Raw genomic sequence first — 23285 nt, forward strand, 5'->3', positions numbered from 1 at the left:
CATGTTTCATAAGAACTGTCATGAAGCAATTAACTCCATCGATCTTAAAATAGATCCAAACACCAGAGTCAAAAATCAAGTTAAACTATTTACACATACCCAGATTAATTAGCAATGGCTACTGCCATGTTTCTCAAATTCTTTTACATAGAGGTAGACAGTTTGCACTGTATGAAAGCTGTTTCTTTTTCTCCAGCTCTTGAACAGTAAGGTCAGCTGAGTGTGCATGTCTACACTTACAGGCAGGTCTACATGAAAAGAGTGTAATGGCTTGATTAGAACTCACTCAAGGAGCTCCAAGGTGATGGTTCCTTTGGGTTCTGCTTCTACACTCTTCCCCCAGAATTTCAGTTTGGGATAGATAGAGCCATGAAAGATGAAGTCATTGTTTAATCCTTCAGCATGAAATGCACTGATTGGTGGGTGATGGCTGACCTGTTCGGAGATGAGTCTAAATCCAAGGTCATCTCTTAAGATTTAAAAAAAAAAAAAGAAAAAAGAAAAAAGAAAAAAAAAAGCAACATTATAATTAACTCTATCATTAAACATGTACATAATTGCCCTTTCAAAGTAAACAATTCTTTTGTTGTTGTTGTTGAGACAAAATCTCGCTCTGTCGCTCAGGCTGGAGCAGTGGCGTGATCTTGGCTCGCTGCAACCCCTGCCTCCCAGGTTCAAGCACTTCTCCTCCCTCAGCCTCTCGACTAATTGGGATTACAGGCATGCACCACCACACCTGGCTAATTTTTGTATTTTTAGTAGAGACGGGGTTTCATCATGTTGGCCAGGTTGGTTTCGAACTCCTGACCTCGTGATCAACCCACCTCGGCCTCCCAAAGTGCTGGGATTACAGGCGTGAGCCACCATGCCCGGCCAACAATTCTTTATTCTCATTGCAATGAAACAACTTCATATATGAGATATTATACAAATGCAACCCAAACCACCAAATCCAATGTTGTAATGCTAGCTACTTGAACAAATTAAAACAAAGAACACCCAGATGAATTTGAATGATTTGCATGAAAAAATATTAGTCATGTAAATTTAAAACACATCATTCCTTTTACATTAGAGAAATCTAGTGTGTCCACTTTCAAACATCTAGGGAATAAATGAGATCAAAACTTGTGCAGAGAAGAGGAGGAACACATAGAAAAACTAAAGCCAAATAAAGTCCCTTAATCATATATAAACAAGACACAGGCTAGCTCAAGCAAACAGAACTGCACTTACAGATGCAGTCATTGGCTTCATGCAAACAATATATACTTATGCTAATATATTTTATTTATATTTTTAAATAAAGAGATATTTTTATAAGAGGGCCTCACTGTTGCCCAGGCTGGAGCGCAGTGGCTAATGATGGGTGCAACCCCACCACTGAGCAGCACAGGAGTTTTGACCTGCGTCCATTTCTGACCTCCCTCTCCTGGGAGGTCACCATATTCATGCCAAACTTAGTGCAGACACCTGGCCAGCATAGTGCACTACAGCCCAGAGCTCCTGGGCTCAAGAGATCCTGCTGCCTCAGCCTCTCAAGTAGCTGGGACTATAGGCCTGTGCCACCACAACCCAGCTAATAAACTTTAAATGATTATTTTTAGGAGATATACCTGAGGTTAAATGACGAGTTAATGGGTGCAGCACACCAACATGGCACATGTATACATATGTAACTAACCTGCACATTGTGCACATGTACCCTAAAACTTAAAGTATAAAAAAAAGCAAAACAAAACTCGATCATGTCTTATGATCTACATAAGGAAAAAAGGAGGGTGATTAATCCCATGTGATCAGGAATACAAAAATCCTTGCAATTATTTCTTATAATGGTACCTTTTATATATGTTTCAGTATTTTTGACAGTCTCTAAAATAATAGCTATCCTAGAAACAAACATCAAAATTGTTAACTTGCTCCAGTCCTATATAATTGTTATTCGTGATGACCAATATGTATGTATTTCTCCTCTTCATCTGCAACACTATATAAAGCATGCAAGTGAAAGGCCTCACCGCACTAATTCATAAGTCTCTCCCAGCAGTGGGTTGAAAGGCTTTCCAGTCCGTTCCCACTGAGAAGCAACAGCAGATACAGCAAACGCAGCTACACACTGTGGGACAGAGCATGAGAACAAGTCAAAAATAGCCGAGCTCACTCCGCATTCTCTTAGGAGAACTGAAATTTTGCTGAAGACAGTAATTTACAGAATTATTTTGAGGAGTTTCATTACTTTGGAGTTTTAATATGGCTCTAGCAGTGGGACATGGAAACTTGGATATTCAAAATGAAAATTACTTTCAGTCACTTCCTACAGTGTTATTCCCAACCATGGTTTTCATCACACTCTAACAGTGCTACAAATTCTCTCAAGGACTTTTAAAAAACCCTCAAGTCCAAAGTTACTTTTAATTCATTTAAAAATTTTTAAAAGTATGACACTCCAGGATTGGGGAAAGAGATATAAAACTCCACAACTTAATTGGTGTTAAGTCCACTGAGGTTGGAAAATGCTGACTTATATAGATGAAAGGACAGAAAGACTCAGTTTAGAATGCTATTGCTTTGTTGAAGGAGAACAATGTGTCCACTATACTCTACCTCTAACTAGTCCATCCATGTACAACATATAAAATGTTCCATCTAAAACATTAAAAAGTGCAACTCCTTGCCGTCTTTTAACATATAGCAATGTATATATATTTATATACACAAATAAGCACAAACATATTTTTCTATTTTGTGTGTGTGTGTGTGTATGTGTATGTGTTAACTTCTTCTTGGAAACACCCCGAGAAAGTCTGAAAGAAGAAAGGTTGAATTCTTCCCCTAACACAACGCTACTTTCTCAACTAAAGATTTAGCAAAAGCCAGCCGGGCGCGGTGGCTCATGCCTGTAATCCCAGCACTTTGGGAGGCCCAGGCGGGTGGATCACGAGGTCAGGAGATCGAGATCATCCTGGCTAACACAGGTGAAAACCCGTCTCTACTAAAAAAAATACAAAAAATTAGCCAGGCATAGTGGCGGGTGCCTGTAGTCCCAGCTGCTCGGGAGGCTGAGGAGGAGAATGGCGGGAACCTGGGAGGCGGAGCTTGCCGTGAGCCGAGATTGCGCCACTGCACTCCAGCCTGGGCGACAGAGCGAGACTCTGTCTCACACACACACACACAAAAGGATTTAGCAAAACCCACTAATATCCAGGTTTGCTTAATGGGCCACCTCCCGCTTCTCCTGCAATACTCATCGGTCTCTGCACGATGGTGTCACCCTAACCAGAGGACACTCCAGACATGCGGACTGAGTTTTGATAAAATTGCCCAACCTCACATTGAATTTAACACTAATTGTGTGAACGTGTGTGTGTTCGGGGCTGGGTTGGTAGCAAGGTCTCTAAGAGACCTTTTCCTCCCTTGGCTCATACCTGCATCCTTTCCACAGGATCAGAGAGTGAACTGGCCTTGTGGATGAGGTAAGTATGCTCCATGTATTCAGTTAGGCGCTGTAGAAAGCTCAGAGGCTCATTAAATATAACTGGCATCGTGATCTTGGATAGTTCCTATTTAACCAGAAAATTGAAAGTGTTATGTCCCATATACATAACAAACAAACCTACTGTTATCTTTACATAACATCCTCCTGGAAAGGACAGAACAGAAACTAGCAACCCATGAAATTTCATCAATATTGGTTCAATTTCACAAATTCTTTCCAGAGCACCTAATACCATGGATTATATCCTTCTAGGCCTTGAAGGAGGAAATACAAAGACTGCCCAAACATTCTCCTTGGCTCCAGGGAGCTCACTATCTGCTGGTGAGCATGAGCAGATGACTCTTCATCAGTCTGCCTTACATCAGAATTAGGAAATGGGAGACAAAGGCAATGGAGACAGAATGAAATTCTTCATAGTGGTGTTAAAATAATTAACTGCAGGGCCATTAATTACTGGAGATGGCTCCAGTGCCTTGAGTTCCTTCATAAGCAAACCGCTGAAACCCTCTCCCCTGTTGACTTAAGCCTCACCAATCAGAAACTGCCAAACTAACCTCTATCTAGGAACGTTACACTTTCCCCAAATGAATACACTTTCTTTGTCTGGCTCCCTCAAAGAACACCTTATAAAAGTAAAAGCTCCCCTTCCTGCCTTCTCAGTGGAGTGTGGAACAGCTTCAGGTCTGGGGCTGTTCAAGTCATGAATTGCTGTCTGTTCAAATATATGTGTTAAAACTTCAATATGTCTACATTTATCTTGTAACAACGGGCTAAGGATTAACCACACATACCATTTTTGTGAGTAATTTTCCAAAAGAAATTTCACAGCTTTTGAAATGACAATGAAATGAAATGATATGACAACACCGAGCTTATCTGAGCACACCAATTAGTATAAATTATGGTCTAGGGTACTAGCAGGCTACTGCATATTTTACAGAATAGATTTTAAATTCTGTCTGCCAGAATGCCTCCATCACAAGTGACTCTCAGAAATAATTTAACAATTAGGTAGGAAGTTTCTGACCTCAACTGCAACTGTTCAATTCTGTTTACCATGTGCCACCAGCAAGCAATATTCTGGTGAGACCTTTACAAAATTCATTAAGTAACACACTTATCTTGGTATTTACTGGAATATTCTGACAATCTTCCCAAACTTCTATCGACCATTCCCTTGGGAATCAGGTCTTTCATGAGGCCTGCTGGCTGGTTGCGTGGGCGGGTGAACAGTCCTGAGGTGTAGTCAGGCTGAATGCCACCTGACTTACCTCTTTTCCCCCTAAATATCCGTATTCCCACTGAGATTTTCAATTAAAAATAATGCAACCTGCAAAGAACTGAAACTGGAGCACATTCAAAGAAAATAAGCTCATTCATTACCATAAAATACTGCAGAAAACAGACATGTAACAGCTCAGCCTAATGAAAAGAAATGGTAAATTTATTGCTGCATCACTGGGGAGATGAGGGAAAACAGGAATGTATATAGAGAAATAAAAGGCTCAACTACATACACTCTAAGAGCTCATTAAATCCAGAGATTCACTACTGGGGACAAGTCAGAAAAACTGTGACTGCCAAGGCTTGTCTTAATTGAAATGTCCCAGGCTCTCTTTCTTCTATTTTTCTTTTTCTTTTGAGATGGAGTCTCACTCTGTCACCCAGGCTGGAGTACAGTGGCACAATCTTGGCTCACTGTAACCTCTGCCTCCCAGGTTCATGCAATTCTCCTGCCTCAGCCTCCGGAGTAGCTGGGATTACAGATGTGCACCACCAGACCTGGATAATTTTTGTATTTTTTTAGTAGAGACAGGGTTTCACGCTGGTCTCGAACTCCTGACCTCAAGTGATCCGATCCTCCCACCTCAGCCTCCCAAAAGGCTGCGATTACAGGTGTGAGCCATAGCACCTGGCCTTCTATTTTTCAATAAAAACTATCGTTATTGTTTTTTTCTATTAAAAAAACTAACTGGGAAATACATAACTGTCTTAGTATAAAATATAATAATACTGAGATAAAAACATGAAAGTGTCTCTTTACTTCCCTTTCCCACTCCTCTCCCCAGAGACAAAACAACAGCAACACTTTGGGATACATACCTATGTATTTACACACATATGCATACATACTCCTGATTTATATTCACACACAGACAGATTTTTCTTTTTCTTTTTCTTTTTTTTTTTTTTTTCGAGGCGGAGTTTTGCTCTTGTCGCCCAGGCTGGAGTGCAAAGGCGCAATCTTGGCTCACTGAAACCTCCACTTCCCAGGTTCAAGCGATTCTCATGCCTCAGCCTCCTGAGTAGCTGGAACTACAGGCGTGCAGCACCATGCCTGGCTAATTTTTTTTTATTTTTAGTAGAGACGGGGTTTCACCATGTTGGCCAGGCTGGTCTTGAACTCCTGACCTCAGGTGATCCACCCGCCTCAGCCTCCCAAAGTGCTGGGATTACAGGCATGAGCCACCGTGCCCAGCCAAGATTTGTTTGTTTTAATGCATGAGGTCAGCTCTGTGTATTGACTCATTACACCTTCACTGTGTTTTGGGGATCTTTTAGCGGGGTGTTATACACATGTAAAGTACATACATCGAGTCTTTCCAGTTCTTTCTAATCACAGGATAGTATAATGCTAAGACCACTGAACCAGACTGAGTTCCACTGCTGGGTTCACCATTACTAGCCGTGTAGCTTTGACCAAGTTAAGCCCTGTGCCAGTTCCCTCATCAATAAGTACTAAGTACTAATATAATAGTATCTACCATAAAGCATAATTCTGGGCACATTGGTAATGCTATATGTGTGTTTGTTAAATTTAAAACAAAGTCCATATATGGACATACCATGAACTATTTAATCATATATCTTTAAGAATATAGGCAAATATGGATTTCAAGTAGACTTCTCTAAAGTGGAGTTTCTGGGTCAAGAGCATGCTCATTTAATTTATTTATTTTTTCTTACAGATACTACCAAGCTGAATGCTTTCCAAAACACCTTAACCAATTTATACTGCCACCAATGCTGCATGACAGTCAACATCTCTGATGCTAAAAGAGGTGTATTATTCCCAATTTGTTCCTTCTGTCATGTTTATGCTTTCATTAAACACGTATTTAACTGAGCACCTACTATGTGCCAGGTACTGCAGTAAAAGCCTCATTACAACCACTTAACCTGGAATGCCCTGCTCTCTCTTCCCTTTATTCCTCTATGTCCTACCCAGATTTTAAGGCCCAGTTCAAGTCTTTCCTCCTCAAGTTTTGTAGCACTCACTGATTTCCTACTCTTTCCAACTGCTAGAGTACCAAAATGTACTGCTCACAACTGAGCATTTGATCAGAGATTAGATTCTATTACCTACTGTTATAGTATGGGTGGTAACCAGCTTATCTTGCTACATGTATAGTAATACAATTCCTTGGGAAACGGACACTATCTTATACCCCATCTACATCCCCCCATCACCTCACAGAGAGAGGGGAACACTGCAGGTGTGCCCTGCCCCAGATGCACCCTGCATTCTCACTGCCCCCACCCTGCATTCTCACTGCCCCCACCCTGCATTCTCACTGCCCCCACCCTGCATTCTCACTGCCCCCACCCTGCATTCTCATTGCCCCCACCCTGCATTCTCACTGCCCCCACCCTGCATTCTCATTGCCCCCACCCTGCATTCTCACTGCCCTGTGAGCTTTCCCTTTTCAGGCATTTGTCACACACTGCACTTCCCGCCTCCTTCAGTGGAGAGCTCCTTGAAGACAAAGGTCTTGCTTAATAATGCATGTGGTTAACACAGCTAAATGCTGAGTAAAAAAAATTGGTTACTTTTGGAATATTATTCAGTGCTAAAAGGAAATGAGCTATCAAGTCATGGAAAGACATGGAGGAAACTTAGATGCCTATTACTAAGGGAAAAAAAGTCGATATGATTCCAATTGTATGACATTCTGGATAAGACAAAACTATGGAGACAGTAAAAAGGTCAGGGGTTGCCCAGGGTAAGGGGGAGGAATGAACAGACAGAGCAAAGGGGATTTTTAAGGCGTGAAAACACTCTGTGTGGTACTACAATGTTGGATACATGTCATTACATGAACACGGAACACCAAGAGTGAGCCCTAGTATAAACTATGAACTTGGGGTGATGATGTATCGCAGGTTCACCAATTCTTTTTTCTTTTTTTTTGAGACTGAGTCTCGCCCTGTGGCCCAGGCTGAAGTGCAATGGCGGCTCACTGCAACCTCCACCTCCTGGGTTCGAGCAATTCTCCTGCCTCAGCCTCCCAAGGAGCTGGGACTACAGGCACGTGCTACCACGCCCAGCTAATTTTTTGTATCTTTAGTAGAGACGAGGTTTCACCACGTTGGCAAGGCTGGTCTTGAACTCCTGACCTCGTGATCCGCCCACCTCGGCCTCCCAAAGTGCTGAGATTACAGGCATGAGCCACTGCACCCGTCCAGGTTCACCGATTGTAACAAATGGGCCGCCCTGGTGAGGGATGCTGACAATAGGGAGGCTATGCACGTGTGGGGCCAGGGAGTGTGTGGGAACTCTCTGCACCTTCCTCTCAATTTTGCTGTAAACTGAAAACTACTTTATAACATAAAAGTCTTTTGAAAAATAAAATTAGGCCAAGCATGGTGGCTCACATGTGTAATCTCACCACTTTGGGGACCAAGGCACGAGGATCACTTGAGCCCAGGAATTCGAGACCCACCTGGGCAGCAAAGTGAGTATCTCTACAAAAAAATTAGAAAACTAGCTAAGTGTAGGGGCGTGCATCTGTAGTCCCAGCTTCTTGGGAGGCCGAGGCAGAAGGCTTGCTTGAGCTCAGGAGATCAAGGCTATAGTGAATCATGTTCGTGCCACTGCATTCCAGCCTGGGTGACACAGCAAGACCCTGTCTTAAAAAATAAAATAAAATTTTAAGAAGATGAATTTTGATGAATCATACTTTAGGAAAGATCAAATTATCTTTCTAGTCCTGCTACAGAAAATATCATAGTCGCAGTCACATGTGATAAAAGAGAATGTAAAGCCAAAAAAGAGTAGCAAAAAAAGTACAGAAGAATGTTAAGGCAATTAAAGAGTTTGTAATGATTTTGGATGTATATTGTTTGTGGTACTAGACACAAACAACGTTACTGTGGTAATAGTGATATTTACACTTCAAAACTTGTGATGATTTTTCCTCATTCTAAATAAATATTCACCTTAAAATCTGAAAAAACAGGTTATAAAGCAACATGTTCAAAAATATTCTAATCTTGTTAAATATGTTTTTATAAACATAGAAACAAATGCTAGAAGATAGTAACATCAAAAAGTTAATAGTGGGTATCTCTAGGAGTTGGGGGCATATGGAATCCTAATAACCTTCCTTCTGCTTTTCTGTATTTTCCAGATTTCCTAAAATGAACATGTACTGCTCTTCTAATCAAGGGTAAAATGAGATGTTACTTTAAAACCTAAGGTGGCTCAGGCCTGTAATCCCAGCACTTTGGGAAGACAAGGTGGGTGGATCACGAGGTCAGGAGTTCGAGACCAGCCTGGCCAACATGGTGAAACCCTGTCTCTACTAAAAATTCAAAAATTAGCTGGGCATGGTGGTGTGTGCTTGTAATCCTAGCTACTCGGGAGGCTGAGGCAGGAGGATTGCTTGAACCTGGGAGGCAGAGGTTGCAGTGAGCCAAGATCATGCCACTGCATTCCAGCCTGGGCGACAGAACAAGACTCCGTCTCAAAAAAAAAAAAAAAAAAAAATTCAGACAGGCAAAAGGAAAGGCCAGGGAAACTAACAGCCTCATACCGCAGCAGCTGGTCCACACCTTATAATACACACATTTGCACTGATGCTAGTCATAAAATGGATAAGGAAAAATTGGCGTAGAAGTAATACAATGGAAAAAGAAGAGCAACAAAATACATTCAGATTAGTCCACTCCTAAGTTCCAGAGACAGGAAATTAAAAGAAGAGGTTCCTACTTCTTGGGTAAGGTTGCTAAAGATAAATAAATAAGAAAGGGCTCTGAACAGAGAGTAGAATGGTGGTTGCCGGGCTGATGAAGGGGGAGTAGGGAAGTTGGTGTTTCGAGGGGATGGTTTCAGTTTTGCAAGCTGAAGAGAGTTCTGTGGATGGACAGTGGTGATGGTAGCACAGCAGTGTGAGTGTACTGATGCCACTGAACTTTATACTTAAAAATGGTGAAGGTGGTGCCTTTTTTGTTATATATATTTTGCCATAATTGTAAAACCAAGGGGAAAAAAATGAACTCTGAGATCAAACTTCCTGCATTCAAATCCTAGCTGTACTACCTACTGCTTGCGTGGCAGCCAGCAAGTACCTAATCTTTCCCCATAGTGGGGACAATTTCATTACATACCTCACCAGGCTTGTAAAGATGAGATGAATTCATTCATATAAAGCACTCAGAATAGTGCCAGGCATCTGTTAAGTGAGCAATAAATGCTAGCTATTATCACTGTTACTAATAATGCAGACAAGATCTCCAAGTCCTCCAAGGTTGCAGGAAACAAGTATGACTCAATGGCTGGGATACTTTGCCCTGACCCAGGGGCAGCTGAGCTGCAGAGAAGCTACAGAAGCAGCATGGCATAGGGACCTGGGCTTAAAAGGTGAGGGAGTGAGGGACAGGGTGCTGCCCTTCCTGAAGCCTGGGGGCCAGGAGGGATCCAAACACCAGGATGGCAGGGGTTCACTGCAGTGGCAACCAGTGACAGCCAGTAGGTGACACAGACTATGCCATTTCTGGCTCAGCTCTCTTCCTGTTTTCTCCGTTTCCCTTTATTGTACACAACAGCAGGGTGGGATTGATCATAAAGAAATTTTAAAAGTTTATTCATTAAAGAAAGGAAGAGCTTTACCTGTAAGTCTGATTTTGAATTTGTTTTTCCTGAAAAACACTCTTAAGGACTATCACATACTTATTGAGGAAGGAACAGATGGACCAGAGATGACATTTTAGTATTTATAAGACAGGAGTTCTTCCCTCAAAGAGATTCTGCTTTGTTTTCTCAGGAATACTGGCCTAGGGATGCAATCTTGCAACTCTAAAGCAATGCTGCGTGCACTGCCATTTCTCCACATCCAGCTCCGTGGGAAAACACAGCACGGCAGGATGGGGCAGGCAGCTGTCCACAGCCACGGGCTGCTCAACACCAGCCACCAGGCTTTCCAGGGGTTTGAAGCCAATGACAAAGAGGGTGGTGTGAACTCTGGAGACCAAGGCACAAAGGATGTGGGTTTATCATCAATTCAATAAGTAGATTTATTTTTTAATCATTTGAAAAGCTGCTAAAATTCTAAAAGCCTCTTTAAATAAAATGTTGTAATCTATAATAATTTAAACAGCTTTCCATTTCTTTTAGTAACTCAGAATGAACGCATTCAAGAAAATGGAAAGGCACATGGCTGGGTCACATAACAGAGAGGGAAGGAGAGGCAGAACCCAGATTGCCATAAAAACAACCTGGACCTTAGAAGAGTGTAACATGCTATTTTAAAATATAGCAACTTACTTGCAATTGTTATTGCCTCCATCATCTGTAATTATTTTTAAATAATCTTACAATTATTTCAATTGCTAAAACCTACAGTTCCCTAGAGAGGTAGTGAAAAACTCGCTGACACAAGGTATATTTTATTTCCTTCCCTCTTAGACCTCTTGAAAATTCACTGATATATCATTTTCACTTCCGATCCAATGAAGTCTGGTGCTGCATTCTCTAGATAATGTATACAACCAATATGTGTGTATATTCCAATAACAAGAAAAACAACAATTCACATTATGAAGATCAAGCTTCAGGAAGAAACACTGCCTAGAAACTTCTATCATTGAGAGCTTCAGGCAGCTGGAAAAGTTAAACATTTATGCCAAGCAATTCCAGCTAATAGCAAAGTTTAAATTTATCCATGCAAATTAATAGCAACCCATGATGAAACTGCAGAAACTCCTAACTGCAACTGCTCATTGGCTGACAAACTGAGAAGAAGGAGAGCAGGCTGTGTTTTCACTTGAGCACTAGAGTAACCTGAGAGCAAGGCCAAGTTTGAGCTCAACTGAAATTGAAAATACTGTATAAATGTAAAAACCACTGTAACAGGACAGAAGTGCAACTACTTTAGACCTGGGTTATAGAGAGAAAAATTCCCTCAAGTGCTAGGCTAGGTGTGTCTGCTCTGTTGCCCAGACAGCAGCTTGTGGGCAGGGTGCTCCCCTGCGTGTGTGACCTAAGCCCTGGTGGGTCCCCAGGGCTCGCTCCACTGACAGCCGGGGGCTGGCGGCAGTCAGCTGTCCCCTGGACAGAGCCGTGCCTCCTGCAAGATGAAGATGGCACTGGATGTTTCCTCTATGACACCTCTACCTCCCACAGCTACCGATAATGAAAAAATTCATTGTGCTTACATTTGAGGGCATCGGAGGGCCAAATGTCTTTCTTTCCCCATCTCATGCTGCTCAGTTCCCTCCCCTCCACACGATGCCTAGCATCTCATCTATTAGTTTATCACTGCATGAGGTTCTTGCCATCTGAATACCACTGATTACATGCAGATGAGTTACTCTAAGGTGTCCCGGGATAGCTGCCTGCGGCCGCTCTGGATGGACAGTTTGAAAAAAAGCCTGCTGCCCTCGTGCCTTCTGTCCTCAGTCCTCACAGGCCAGCCATGGGGGACAACAGGGGCCAGAGTGAAAGACACACAGGCAGAAAGGAAGGCGCCACGGAGTAGGAAAAGGCGGTGTGCTCATCATGTGTTAACTGAACCACAGTGTGGGCACCTCAGTGCAACCAGTGGGAAAACATGGAGAAGAAGGTAAGAAAAGCTCTAAGGAAAATGCTAATGAACATAATGATATTCCTTTCCTATTCTTCCTGCTTAGGAGCTGAAGAGCTTCAGAGCTGGGAGGTGGCGTGAGCCCTCCTGCTAGGGGACTTCATAAAGGCTGGACAACACCTACACAGGAATGTGGAGAGACAGTGGAAGCATGGGCTGCAAGCTTGCCCTGGATCACTCGGCATTTGTGGCTTTAAGGGAATCTACTTCCACATGCATTTTTTCCTAGAAACTGGCAAGTCTCAGACGGCACCTGCACTGGAGGGACCGTGCTGCTCCTCTTTGCTCATTTCCCCATTCACAGTTGCCCTCTGCTACTGGGGAAAAAAAAAAAAAAAAAAAAAAAAAAAGCACTTAATCTCCTACCATCCTGAATCTTGGCATGGTATTTATACCTGGAAATGTAAAAACCTCCAGGGCACCAGAGAGGGAAGTTTAGATACAGTACTGTTACCAGCAAAGCCTCTTTTACTCAAGAACCATTAACTTACATTAGGGCTCCTTGACGTCCTGTTTCAGTTAAGAGAAAGACACGACATGAGAAATAGGGTCTTCAAGCCATTTCTCCCCAGGTTGAAACATTCTGATCTTAGACCACTGTAGAGTGTGGGGGTAGAGATACCAAATTTTGTTTAACTATCTTGCTCCTTCTATCCTCTGTCGCTCTAGTTGGTATTTATAACATGCCAGATTTGGCAAAGCTCCAAATCTTATCTAGCTCCGCATCTATCTTAGAGTTGGAATGCAAGAATAACACTGTTGTCATGGTGGCATATAGGGTATCGCATGTTTATCTGATTCCAGAAATAATATCTCATCCCTTCTGACAGTTACTCTGACCCAGTGATATGTCTGGGCATGAGGTCTGGCCCTATGGCTATGTAGCAGACGTTCTGTACTGGAATGAATGAGCTAAACCTTCAGTTTGTGGGAAACATCTTAAGATTCATGGTGAGATAAAAGCATTTTATCAAAAACATACTGGCAAAGGTTTACTTCAGTGAAAATTATTCCAATTTTCTCAACCCTTTCTCAGTATTGCAAGGTACAACTGAGTGATAAAAACAGTTCAATGAATTGAGATCGGAGAGTTTGGGAAAAGCTTCTCTGGTAATCCCAGAGGCCAAGAAGCCAATGACTAATGAAAGGTAACAAAACCTTGTGCAAGTTAGAGTTTTTCAAAGTTGTGTTTTTAGTAACACTGAAGGGAGTCCTAATTGAGTTGTTAGCTTATAAATCACACACACAAAAATTCTGTAATATAATCTGACTTTTGGCATATAGTTGAGAAGGGGGTCAAAGAACTGAATGACATTACTGGACATTTTTTTAAAAACCCAAAAAACTCCTACTCCCATCTGTCTATTAATAGGAGCAAAGCTCTCAATCCTTGCATCTATTCAAAAACAAGAACATAACTGTTACTGAAAATCCTATCTCATTCTAGCAGCAAGTGATATTCATCTCAGATATCTAAACCCAATTGAAAAAAATTCTTTTCACTCATAACATTTTACCTTTTGTTAATATTTTCATAAATTTTATAATGTTTACAATTGTAATCAAATACTAACATTTATAACAATGCAAAGAAACCTTTAGTACTAAAGTCTTATAGAATATAGCTTTTTAAATTTGAATTTTTATACATATTTCTGCAGTAATGAAGTATGATGAAGTAATCGATAAAAGACCCTCAGAGATTAAAACAATTGAGTTAACTTGGTAAATGGAGGTAATGGAAGAGAGATGATAGCTGAAGGTATGCACATAGCTTCTGGAACTCAGTTTCACCCCTACAAAAAGGACACGAAGTTAACTGAGTTATCCTATAGGAAGGATAAAATGGAAATACAAATTAAAGGAGACACAGAAGTATAAGCTTTCCAATGACTGAAGAATAGCTTGCTCATGTATTTATTTAACAGAATGACAGTGGCAATCAAAACTCGATGGTATGTGGATTCCACTAGCTACCTTTAAAAGAATGATACAACACTTTTCTTTCACTTTAAGTAGTCGGTATTCATGACATACCAGACCTTTGTCACCTCTTGCAATAATCCAGGACTATTCTATTACCCCAAGACATTTGAACACACACAAGGGCAGCACGCACATGGCCTTGAGCTCAAGTACCTCCTCAAATTTTGTGCTGAGGTCCTGGGGCTGGTTGCCTAAGTCACTGAGCATGAACACCAACGACCTAACCTCTGGCTGAGCCCTGCTGAGAAAGCCACTGGAGCAAAGGGATGGAGGAGAAGAGGAGGACGGAAACAGGGTACACACAGGACATGAGGCTTTCGGATTAAAGAGTCCTGTGACAAAGGGGAAACAAGCAGAAAGAAATAAGCAAAGGCTTCAAATGACTAAGCAGTGTCAGGATTAGTTCTCAGGAGCCGGAGATTTGTTTGTTTGGTAAAAGCTTCAACCACAAACAGATTTAGGGTTGAATTCCAGTTAGGTAAAGTATTCATTTCACATTGTATAATCTGACATTTTGATAACATAATCCTGCTCAAAACAGACTGGGAGAAGAAAAGAAGGATGTCATCAGTATTGGAAATCAAAGTGGCTAAATGCTATTTGGAAAAAGGTAAAGTACAACATGCAGGTGCATGGGAGTGGAGGAGATGGGGCAGAGTGAGCCTGGCTGGGGATGGGGCTGCGGACACTGGGGGCCAAGATGACAAATGCATGGAGAAGAACCTCTTCCTTTCCTTCCTAAGACAAAGTGAGACCAAGACCATATCTGGCAGATAAGAATATGTACTGTGAATTTAGAAAAGCCACATATTTTGAATAATAATAGCATTACACCATAAAATGATATCATCATAGCATACAAATCTGGGGCATTAATTGTTATGGAAAAAGATGGGATGGGGACTCTGGTTGAGTGTGGAATTGTGGGGCTGTCACCCGCAGGATGCTTACACCCCGCACCCTGTCCTGGCACGCTCCTCACAACAACAGAGAGCAGGAAGAGCTAAGGCTCAGTATCAAATTTCCTCTTCCACTCTTAGGACTTATTAACAAATTAAGAAGCTGGGTAAATGGAGGTAAGGGAAGAGAGATGATAGCTGAAGGTATACACATGGCTTCTAGAACTCAGTTTCACCCCCACAAAAAGGACACGAAGTGAAGTATTTGGATTAATGTGATAGAATCAGAAACATGCAGGCCGGGCGCGGTGGCTCATGCCTGTGATCCCAGCACTTTTGGAAGCCAGGGTGGGTGGATCAACTGAGGTCATGAGTTCGAGACCAGTCTGGCCAACATGGTGAAACCCCATCTCTGCTAAAAGTACAAAAAATTAGCTGGGCATGGTGTCATGCACCTGTAGTCCCAGCTACTTGGGAGGCTGAGGCAGGAGAATCACTTGAACCCGGGAGGTGGAGACTGCAGTGAGCCGAGATTGCACCACTGCATTCCAGCCTGGGCAACAAATTGAGACTCCGACTCAAAAAAAAAAAAAAAAAAAAAAAAAAAAAGTGGTAATATTTGTATTTCTTTCTCAAGACTCCTCATTTTTAATCTTTACTGTCGCTTAGTGCTTATACCTTGATTGTGTCTGCTGCCTAAGAGAGAAGGTCCTACAGCAGACAGTGCCCAAAGAACAATATTTCCAAAAGCTAGGTGATTTCCTTTCAATCCACATTAATAAAAATGTTCTTCCAGAACATTTGTCTCCTATGAACCTCAGCAGAAAGAAGTTTCCAAAAACACGACTTCCCCTGAAGCTCTCTCTCTATGCTTTGAATCAATAAGTTCTAGAGATATGATTCAGAACATTCTATGGAACCCTTTCAACCCAAACAGCTCTATGTTTATTTGTTGTATTTTATTTATGATTCAGCATAAGCATTTACTTGTACAAGAAGTTCTGTGCCTAAACATAAAAGTAAAACCGCATTCTAGAGTATCTTTCAGAACATAGCAGGTGCAATCCAACATAACATCATCTCCTATCTTTTAAAAGAATGGTTAGTCTCGATTTGGACGTAAACTAGACAGACTGCTAGTCACCTTCATGAACAAATTCATAACACCAACACTACAGCTGACACCCAGTGAAACAGGAGAGAGCAGGAGAAAGGAATCAGTCAACAGAAATACAGAAAACTGTATATTCTAAAGTGGCCAAAAAGACTAAACCATATCTAAAATGTTCATACAAACTCCTTTGACCAAATAACCTTACAAAGATACAGTACAAATTCTATAGTAACTCAGAGCAGTGTTTTTCAAATGGTGGGTCTGGTTCATTAACAAGTTGTAAAATAAATTTAACGAGCTGGAATCAATGTTACTTTAATATAATAGAAAATACAATTTGTAGTAATGATGAGCATTCTTTTGTGAAACTGATTTTAATTTTAAGGACACGCATATATACATATTTGCATACTGGATCATAAAGGTAAACATATTTAACTAAGGGTTTGAAAAATACTGACTCTGCAGAATACAAATAAATACTAATTTTTATCTTGAAATTTTCCGTTCCAAAGAGACAAACGTGTGTTACTGTCATCTGTCTATATACATTTGCTTTGTCCTGTTGAATCCTAATAGAATTGAAATAAAATTAGAGCTCCAGTCTCATTCTCAGCTGTGATTAATGATAATATGAACTATTATTTATTGAGCACAATGTTAAACCAGGAATAGTTCCAGGCATTTTACATAAATTATTTATCTCTCAATACACCTACCTCTAAGGTACAAATTATGATGCTAGTTCTATACTGGATGGAATGCTACTCAGGTAGGAACTGCAACTTGCTTGGGGTCTCACAGCCAGGAAGCGGGAGAGCGGAGATTAGATCCTACATTATCAGGCTCCGAAATTTAGATGAATTACTCTCCATGCAGGAGTCAAAAAATATTTATTTAAAATTAATGTTTATGAAATTTGTTCCTTGGAAATTACATTTAGGAAGTTTCAGATTTCATTATCCACTCAGAGAAGAGAGACATTGGAAAAATGCCAGAGGCCAGGCATGGTGGCTAAGGCCTGTAATCCCAACACTTTGGAAGGCTGAGGTGGGAGGACTGCTTGAGCCCAGGAGTTCGAGACCAGCCTGAGAAACATAGCAACACTCCTTCTCTACTAAAAATACAAAAAATTAGCCAGGTGTGGCACGACACGCCTTTGGTCCCAGCTACTCGGGAGGCTGAGGTGGGCGGATAAATTGAGCTGGGGAGGTTGAGGCTACAGTGAGCCATGAGGGTACCACTTCACTCCAGTCTGGGTAATGAGTCCCTGTCCCAAAAAAAACAAAAGAAATGAAATGAAAAAAGAAAGAAAACGAAAAGAAAAATGCCAAAGTGGGTACCTCTGCAGCGGACAGGATTTCAAGCCGCAGAATGAAGTGTGCATGAGGTGACTGTACTTCCCAGCACAGGGAAAGTTCTGGAGTGCTCCCAGGGTACACATTCAATTGCAAAATGTTAAAAGGTAATGTCCAGGCAGATTCTTTTGTGCCACATGACTTACATGTTCGGTGGTCCAAGGTCACACTAGGAAGAGTTATGAGAACTTTACCCAGAATCCTAGCCTGACTGACATCAGGGTGGTGGTGTTGACTACTACCTTCAAGGGAATCCAAGGATTTCTATGAAAGGAAATGCTGCCATCTCCCTACCTCCCCCCACATCAGATCCACCTGCACAGATAACTAAGCAGAGACATATTCCAAATATTTAATATACCACACTTACAAATTCCAAATACGAAAACTTGCTCTGTGCACAGAAGTGTAAGTGAAATTCTGTTCTCCACTGTGGGGTTGTCTGTTCTTTCTGAGAGTTTCTAGGTAAGTCTATGGGGCGATATAAATGTGCTGTGTCAACAGAAACACGGCATTTTCGGTTTCTGTTTGTTTTTTTTTACATCAACAATGCACATCAAAGCCATTAGAGCAGCTCAAATTCTTGTCAGAAAAAAGTCACCTACGACTTTTCACAATTTATGATTCTCGTACGTTCCCATAAACATTGTCGTGCACCACTTTAATGCAAACTTTTAGGTTCCTTACTAAAGAATATGCGATTAAACATATCTGCTTAATATCATATGACAAAACCATTAATTTACCATTCCAATACATTTTCTGAGGATGCTCCAGATACTGAAGTCATTTCTGGAAAACATAGGAGAAGGCAAACTTGTTCTGAAAAAAGAAAAGAAAAACATAAAGTTCATTCTAATGCCATTGTCAGCAGGAGGGAAGAACTGCTTTCATTCACATGAGAGCTGCAGGCACAGAAAGACCCTTTAAAAATGTGTGTCATCACAGACAGGGCTAAGCAGGGCTAATCTAGGGTTGCACCTGTTCACCGCTACCTACTTTGGCCCCTGAAAGATTCTGTAGCAAATCAACTGCTCCTCTGTCTTCAGCATTGCTCTGATCTGAACTCAGTCCTCCCAGTCCTTGGGATCCAGCTGTTTGGACCACCTCAGAGATCCACTATCCTTTCACTTTATGGCACATCTGACCCTGTTGTTGGATTTATGGCACACCTACCATGTTTTGATACTTAATACATTATCATTCTCTAGCTGCTAAATGATGTAAACAAAATGCCATCACAAAGCTTAGATACAGGTTTTTAAGAAATGAAATGGAAAACAGAAAACTTTTATAAAAGCCAAAGTATTTTTAAAAAGTAAAAGCCAAAGTAAAAAAAAAGTAAAAAGTAAAAAGTATTTAGGCCCTGTAACATACATCAGTACTTCCCCAAGGAGACTAACACTGAACAAAATTTAGCAATTCTGGGTAGACTGGAAAACAAATTAACCTCTACAGAAAGAGCATCTTCGAAGCCTCTGTAGGTGTTCGAAAGTAGCCAAGGGATGACGGCTGCCTGGGGCTGAAGGTCTGTGGCTTGGATAAGCAGCACATCAGAGTCAGGCCTGGTGGGCAGGGAGCCACCCCATTTCCACAGATCAGAATGGCAGCACCATCAGGAATGAGGGGTGGTGCAAGAGGTGCCCAGGCCAACTTTTCAGAACACTATTATGAAAGTTTTCCAGTTGCTGGCTGGGTGTGGTGGTTCACACCTGTAATCCCAGTACATTGGGAGTCCAAGGTGGGCAGATCACTGGAGCTCAGGACTTTAAGACCAGCCTGGGCAACATAGTGAAACCCATCTCCACTAAAAATGCAAAAATCAGCCACATGTGGTAGTGCACGCCTGTAATCCCAGCTACTCAGGAGGCTGAGACAGGAGAATCACTTGAACACGTGAGGCGGAGGTTGCAGTGAGCCGAGATCACGCCATTGCACTCCAGCCTGGGCAACAGAGCGAGATTCTGTCTCAAAAACTAAAAAATAATAAAATAATAAAAAGTTTTCCAGTTGCCTTCTGAAATACATCCATGTAGCTAAAATATTAGATATTTTAAAAATTATCTTCTGAAGAACCTCTAAATTAAACTAATTAATTTGGATTATAGAAGTTAATACAATTTATATTTTTAAGTCAATAATCCATGGTGGAATTCTTCTAGTTTCTTTTTCTTTTTTAGGAACACACACTGCTCATTTGGCAGATCTGCCATCTAACCAATCTGCTGGATAAGTGGCCACAGATGGTATTTAAATCACATTCCCCACTATCCAAGACTATCAATCTCTGTGACACGAATAATGGATACCAGGAATAAGAATCCCTGCCATTATCTATGCTTTGCATGTATAATATAGTTTTAGAGATGTATGTAAATTAAATTTTCCATCTATTTTTTTCTTTTCTTTTTTCTTTTTTTTTTTTTTTTGAGATGGACTTTCGTTCTTGTTGCCGAGGCTGGAGTGCAGTGGTGTGATCTCAGCTCACTGCAACCCTGCCTCCCGGGTTCAAGCGATTCTCCTGTGTCAGCCTCCCGAGTAGCTGGGATTTCAGGTGCCTGCCACCATGCCCGGCTAATTTTTTGTATTTTTAGTAGAGACGGGGTTTCACCATGTTGGCCAGGTTGGTCTTGAACTCCTGACCTCAGGTGATCTACCTGCCTCGGCCTCCCAAAGTGCTGGGATTACAGGCGTCAGCTACCGCGCCCAGCCAAATTTTCCTTCTACTGTCTTGGAAAAGTCCATCCAAAGTGTAGCATACCTAGAGAGTTATGAGCTTGAAAGAAGCTTGTGAAGAGGGAATGAGGGCTGTCATTCACCCCCAACAAACGCTGACATTAAATGTATAGACCGTGTGCTACCATTCTAACTAAAGGCAAGAATAGCAGAAAGGCAAGAACAACAAATATCTTGGAGGCAGAAGATGAGAGACATTCGAGCTTTGTAATTATTCTCGGTTTAGAAATTGTCAGAGGACTGTCAGCCAAGAGTCCCACCTGGGAATATCCTATACTCATTTTTATGCACAAAACTTTCTGTGATTTTATGAGAATGTAATCATTACTCATTTATAAGGAAGTCAGATTATCTGCAACATTCATTACCTATTCAGAACATAACCAGAAAGCAGAGGGGAAGGGGTTTTGAAAGGTAAACAGCCGTTACAGAGCCCATGTTATTTTCTTCTGTAGGACACGCAGAGCCAAGCGCCTTGCCTCACTGAGACCACACTTTGTGCAATAAACTGATGGGAAGCAGCAAGAGAAACACCGGCCCACGAGACACCCACGCAGCACACAAGCCATGGCTTAGTAAATGACCTCTCAGTTGCTGACCACAGTCTAAGCCCATAGCATGACGAGGCTGCCAAGAAGACAGGTGCAATCTCAGACTGCCACAATGGGGCAGCAGCCAGAGCGTTCCCGAGGGCAACCTGAGCTGGGACTCAGGCTCAGGTGTCACTGTTGTTTTGGTGTTTTTTTTTTTTTTTTTTTTTGAGAGAGAGTCACACTCTGTTGCCCAGGCTGGAGTGCAGTGGTATGATCTCGACTCACTGCAACCTCCACCTCCCGGGTTCAAACGATTCTTCTGCCTCAGCCTCCCGAGTAGCTGGGACTACAGGTACCCGCCACCATGCCTGGCTAATTTTTGTTATCTTTAGTAGAGATGGGGTTTCACCATGTTGGCCAGGCTGGTCTCGAACTCCTTACATGCAGTGATCCACCCACCTCAGCCTCCCACAGTGCTGGTATTACAGGTGTGAGCCACCACACCTGGCCCAGGTGCCACTTTTAAAAGAAACTGGAAGACCGCCACGCAGGAGGACTGATCCGAGGCGAGGCAAAGGTGTCTGGAAAACATCTCTTACAAGCAGTGCTAAGGGACGTGCAAAGCTAGAGAAACAAAAGCTGGGGGTGTGGTGAACAGTGGGCACGAGGGGGGTCTTGGAATATCGGAGAGAGGGCCTGGGATGGCAGGAGTAATAACATCCTTGCCCCCAGCTCCCTCGGCTCCCCCAGCTGCTATGCACTTTGGCCTGCTTCATCTTCCCCCTCCACAGCACTGATCGACGTGACATAAGGTACACTCTCTTGCTGATGTGTTGATGACCTCCTACCCCCAAACAGTATGTAAACTCCATGAGAACTCATATTCTGTCTACTGCTGTGGCCCTGTTGCCTAGGACAATGGCTAGCACCAAGTGGGAGTTTAAGTATTTGTGGCAGAAGCTTTGTAATGTATACGACCTATTAGACATTACCTCTTTTGTAAAGAATTTAGTTTATTCTGTGCTACTCAAGAGAGAAGGACTATTACTGCAGGTGAATGCTTATATTAGGGTGGCTGATATAAAGACCTGTCTCACAATTAATTCTAAAAATAGGAGATGAGAGAGGCCTCTTAAGGAAGGGTTTCAGACAGAGGCTGGAGGATTCCACCAGTCAGGGCACAGAAAGGCACCCCAGCTCGACCAAGGATGCTGCTAAACATCATGCCAGGAACAAGACAGGCTCCACAACAAAGAATTACCCACTTACAATGTCAGCAGTGCCAGGGTCAAGAAATCCAGCCAGAGAAATACAATGAGAGCTTCACGTATAATCTCAAATTCTGTAGTAGCCACATTTTAAAAAATCAAAACTAATTTTAGTAATTTATTTTAACCCAGTATATCCAAAATATTAGCATTTCAACATATAAATACATACAAAAAATGATGTTATACTTTTTTCCATATTGTCTTTGAAATCCAGTGTGTATCCTACACTTTTAGAGCATATCTCAATTAAGCTACTAAACAGTTAACATGAAATCTAGTCTTAACAGTCATTTTTAATGGAAGAACAGTTTCTGCTTCATTTTACAACTGATGTTAATTAAAATTAAGTAAAAAATCAGGCCGGGTGCCATGGCTCACGCCTGTAATCCCAACACTTTGGGAGGCTAAGGCGGGTGGATCACATGGTCTGGAGTTCGAGACCAGCCTGGCCAAGATGGTGAAACCCTGTCTCTACTAAAAAATACAAAAATTAGCCAGGTGCAGTAGTGGGTGCCTGTAATCCCAACTACTTGGGAGGCTGAGGCAGGAGAATCACTTGAACCTGGGAAGCAGAGGTTGCAGTGAGCTGAGATTACGCCACTGCGCTCCAGCCTGGGCAACAGAGCAAGACTCCGTGTCAAAAAAAAAAAAAAAGGAAAAAAATCAGTTTCTCAGTCGTACTACCCAGATTTCAAGGGCCCAAAAGCCACACGTGGCTAATGGCAACTGTACTGGACAGAATGGATTTCTGTGATTACTTCTGAAAACAAAAGGGTTGTATTATTTCAAAAATAGGGTGGGGAACAAGAATTTTACGACTCTAAAGTCAAGAACAGACAAAAAATAGTCCACAGTGTAATCATCAAGAAAATGCTAAATCTTCTGCAGTGTTATTTGAAGAAGCAGAGGGAGTAGAGAAATTTAAAAAAAAATTAGGTAGGAGATTCAGTTAAAAAAAATAATTTGTGTTGAAAAGGATGTGTTTCCATATTTAAAAATTTCACTCTCTTTGCCAGGAAAAAAAG

General features: G+C 41.8%; 1 protein-coding gene across 9 annotated transcripts in view; it reads right to left on the reverse strand.

Annotated features, from left to right (window-relative positions):
* OSBPL1A (oxysterol binding protein like 1A) overlaps positions 1-23285 on the reverse strand; it is a 263701-nt gene that overhangs the window by 15652 nt on the left and 224764 nt on the right. For 7 of the 9 annotated variants that reach the window (XM_063597233.1, XM_063597232.1, XM_055102384.2 and 4 more), the window contains 4 exons: positions 18467-18542; positions 3429-3563; positions 2022-2119; positions 287-469 (listed from right to left, as the gene is read on the reverse strand). In XM_063597233.1, the coding sequence (XP_063453303.1) occupies positions 287-469; positions 2022-2119; positions 3429-3563; positions 18467-18542 (492 nt within the window). The remainder of the gene's footprint in view (positions 1-286; positions 470-2021; positions 2120-3428; positions 3564-18466; positions 18543-23285) is intronic. The other 2 variants (XM_063597235.1, XM_063597234.1) reach the window with 1 other exon arrangement.

The sequence above is a fragment of the Pan paniscus genome, chromosome 17, assembly GCF_029289425.2.
Source record: "Pan paniscus chromosome 17, NHGRI_mPanPan1-v2.0_pri, whole genome shotgun sequence".
Lineage (NCBI taxonomy): Eukaryota > Metazoa > Chordata > Mammalia > Primates > Hominidae > Pan > Pan paniscus.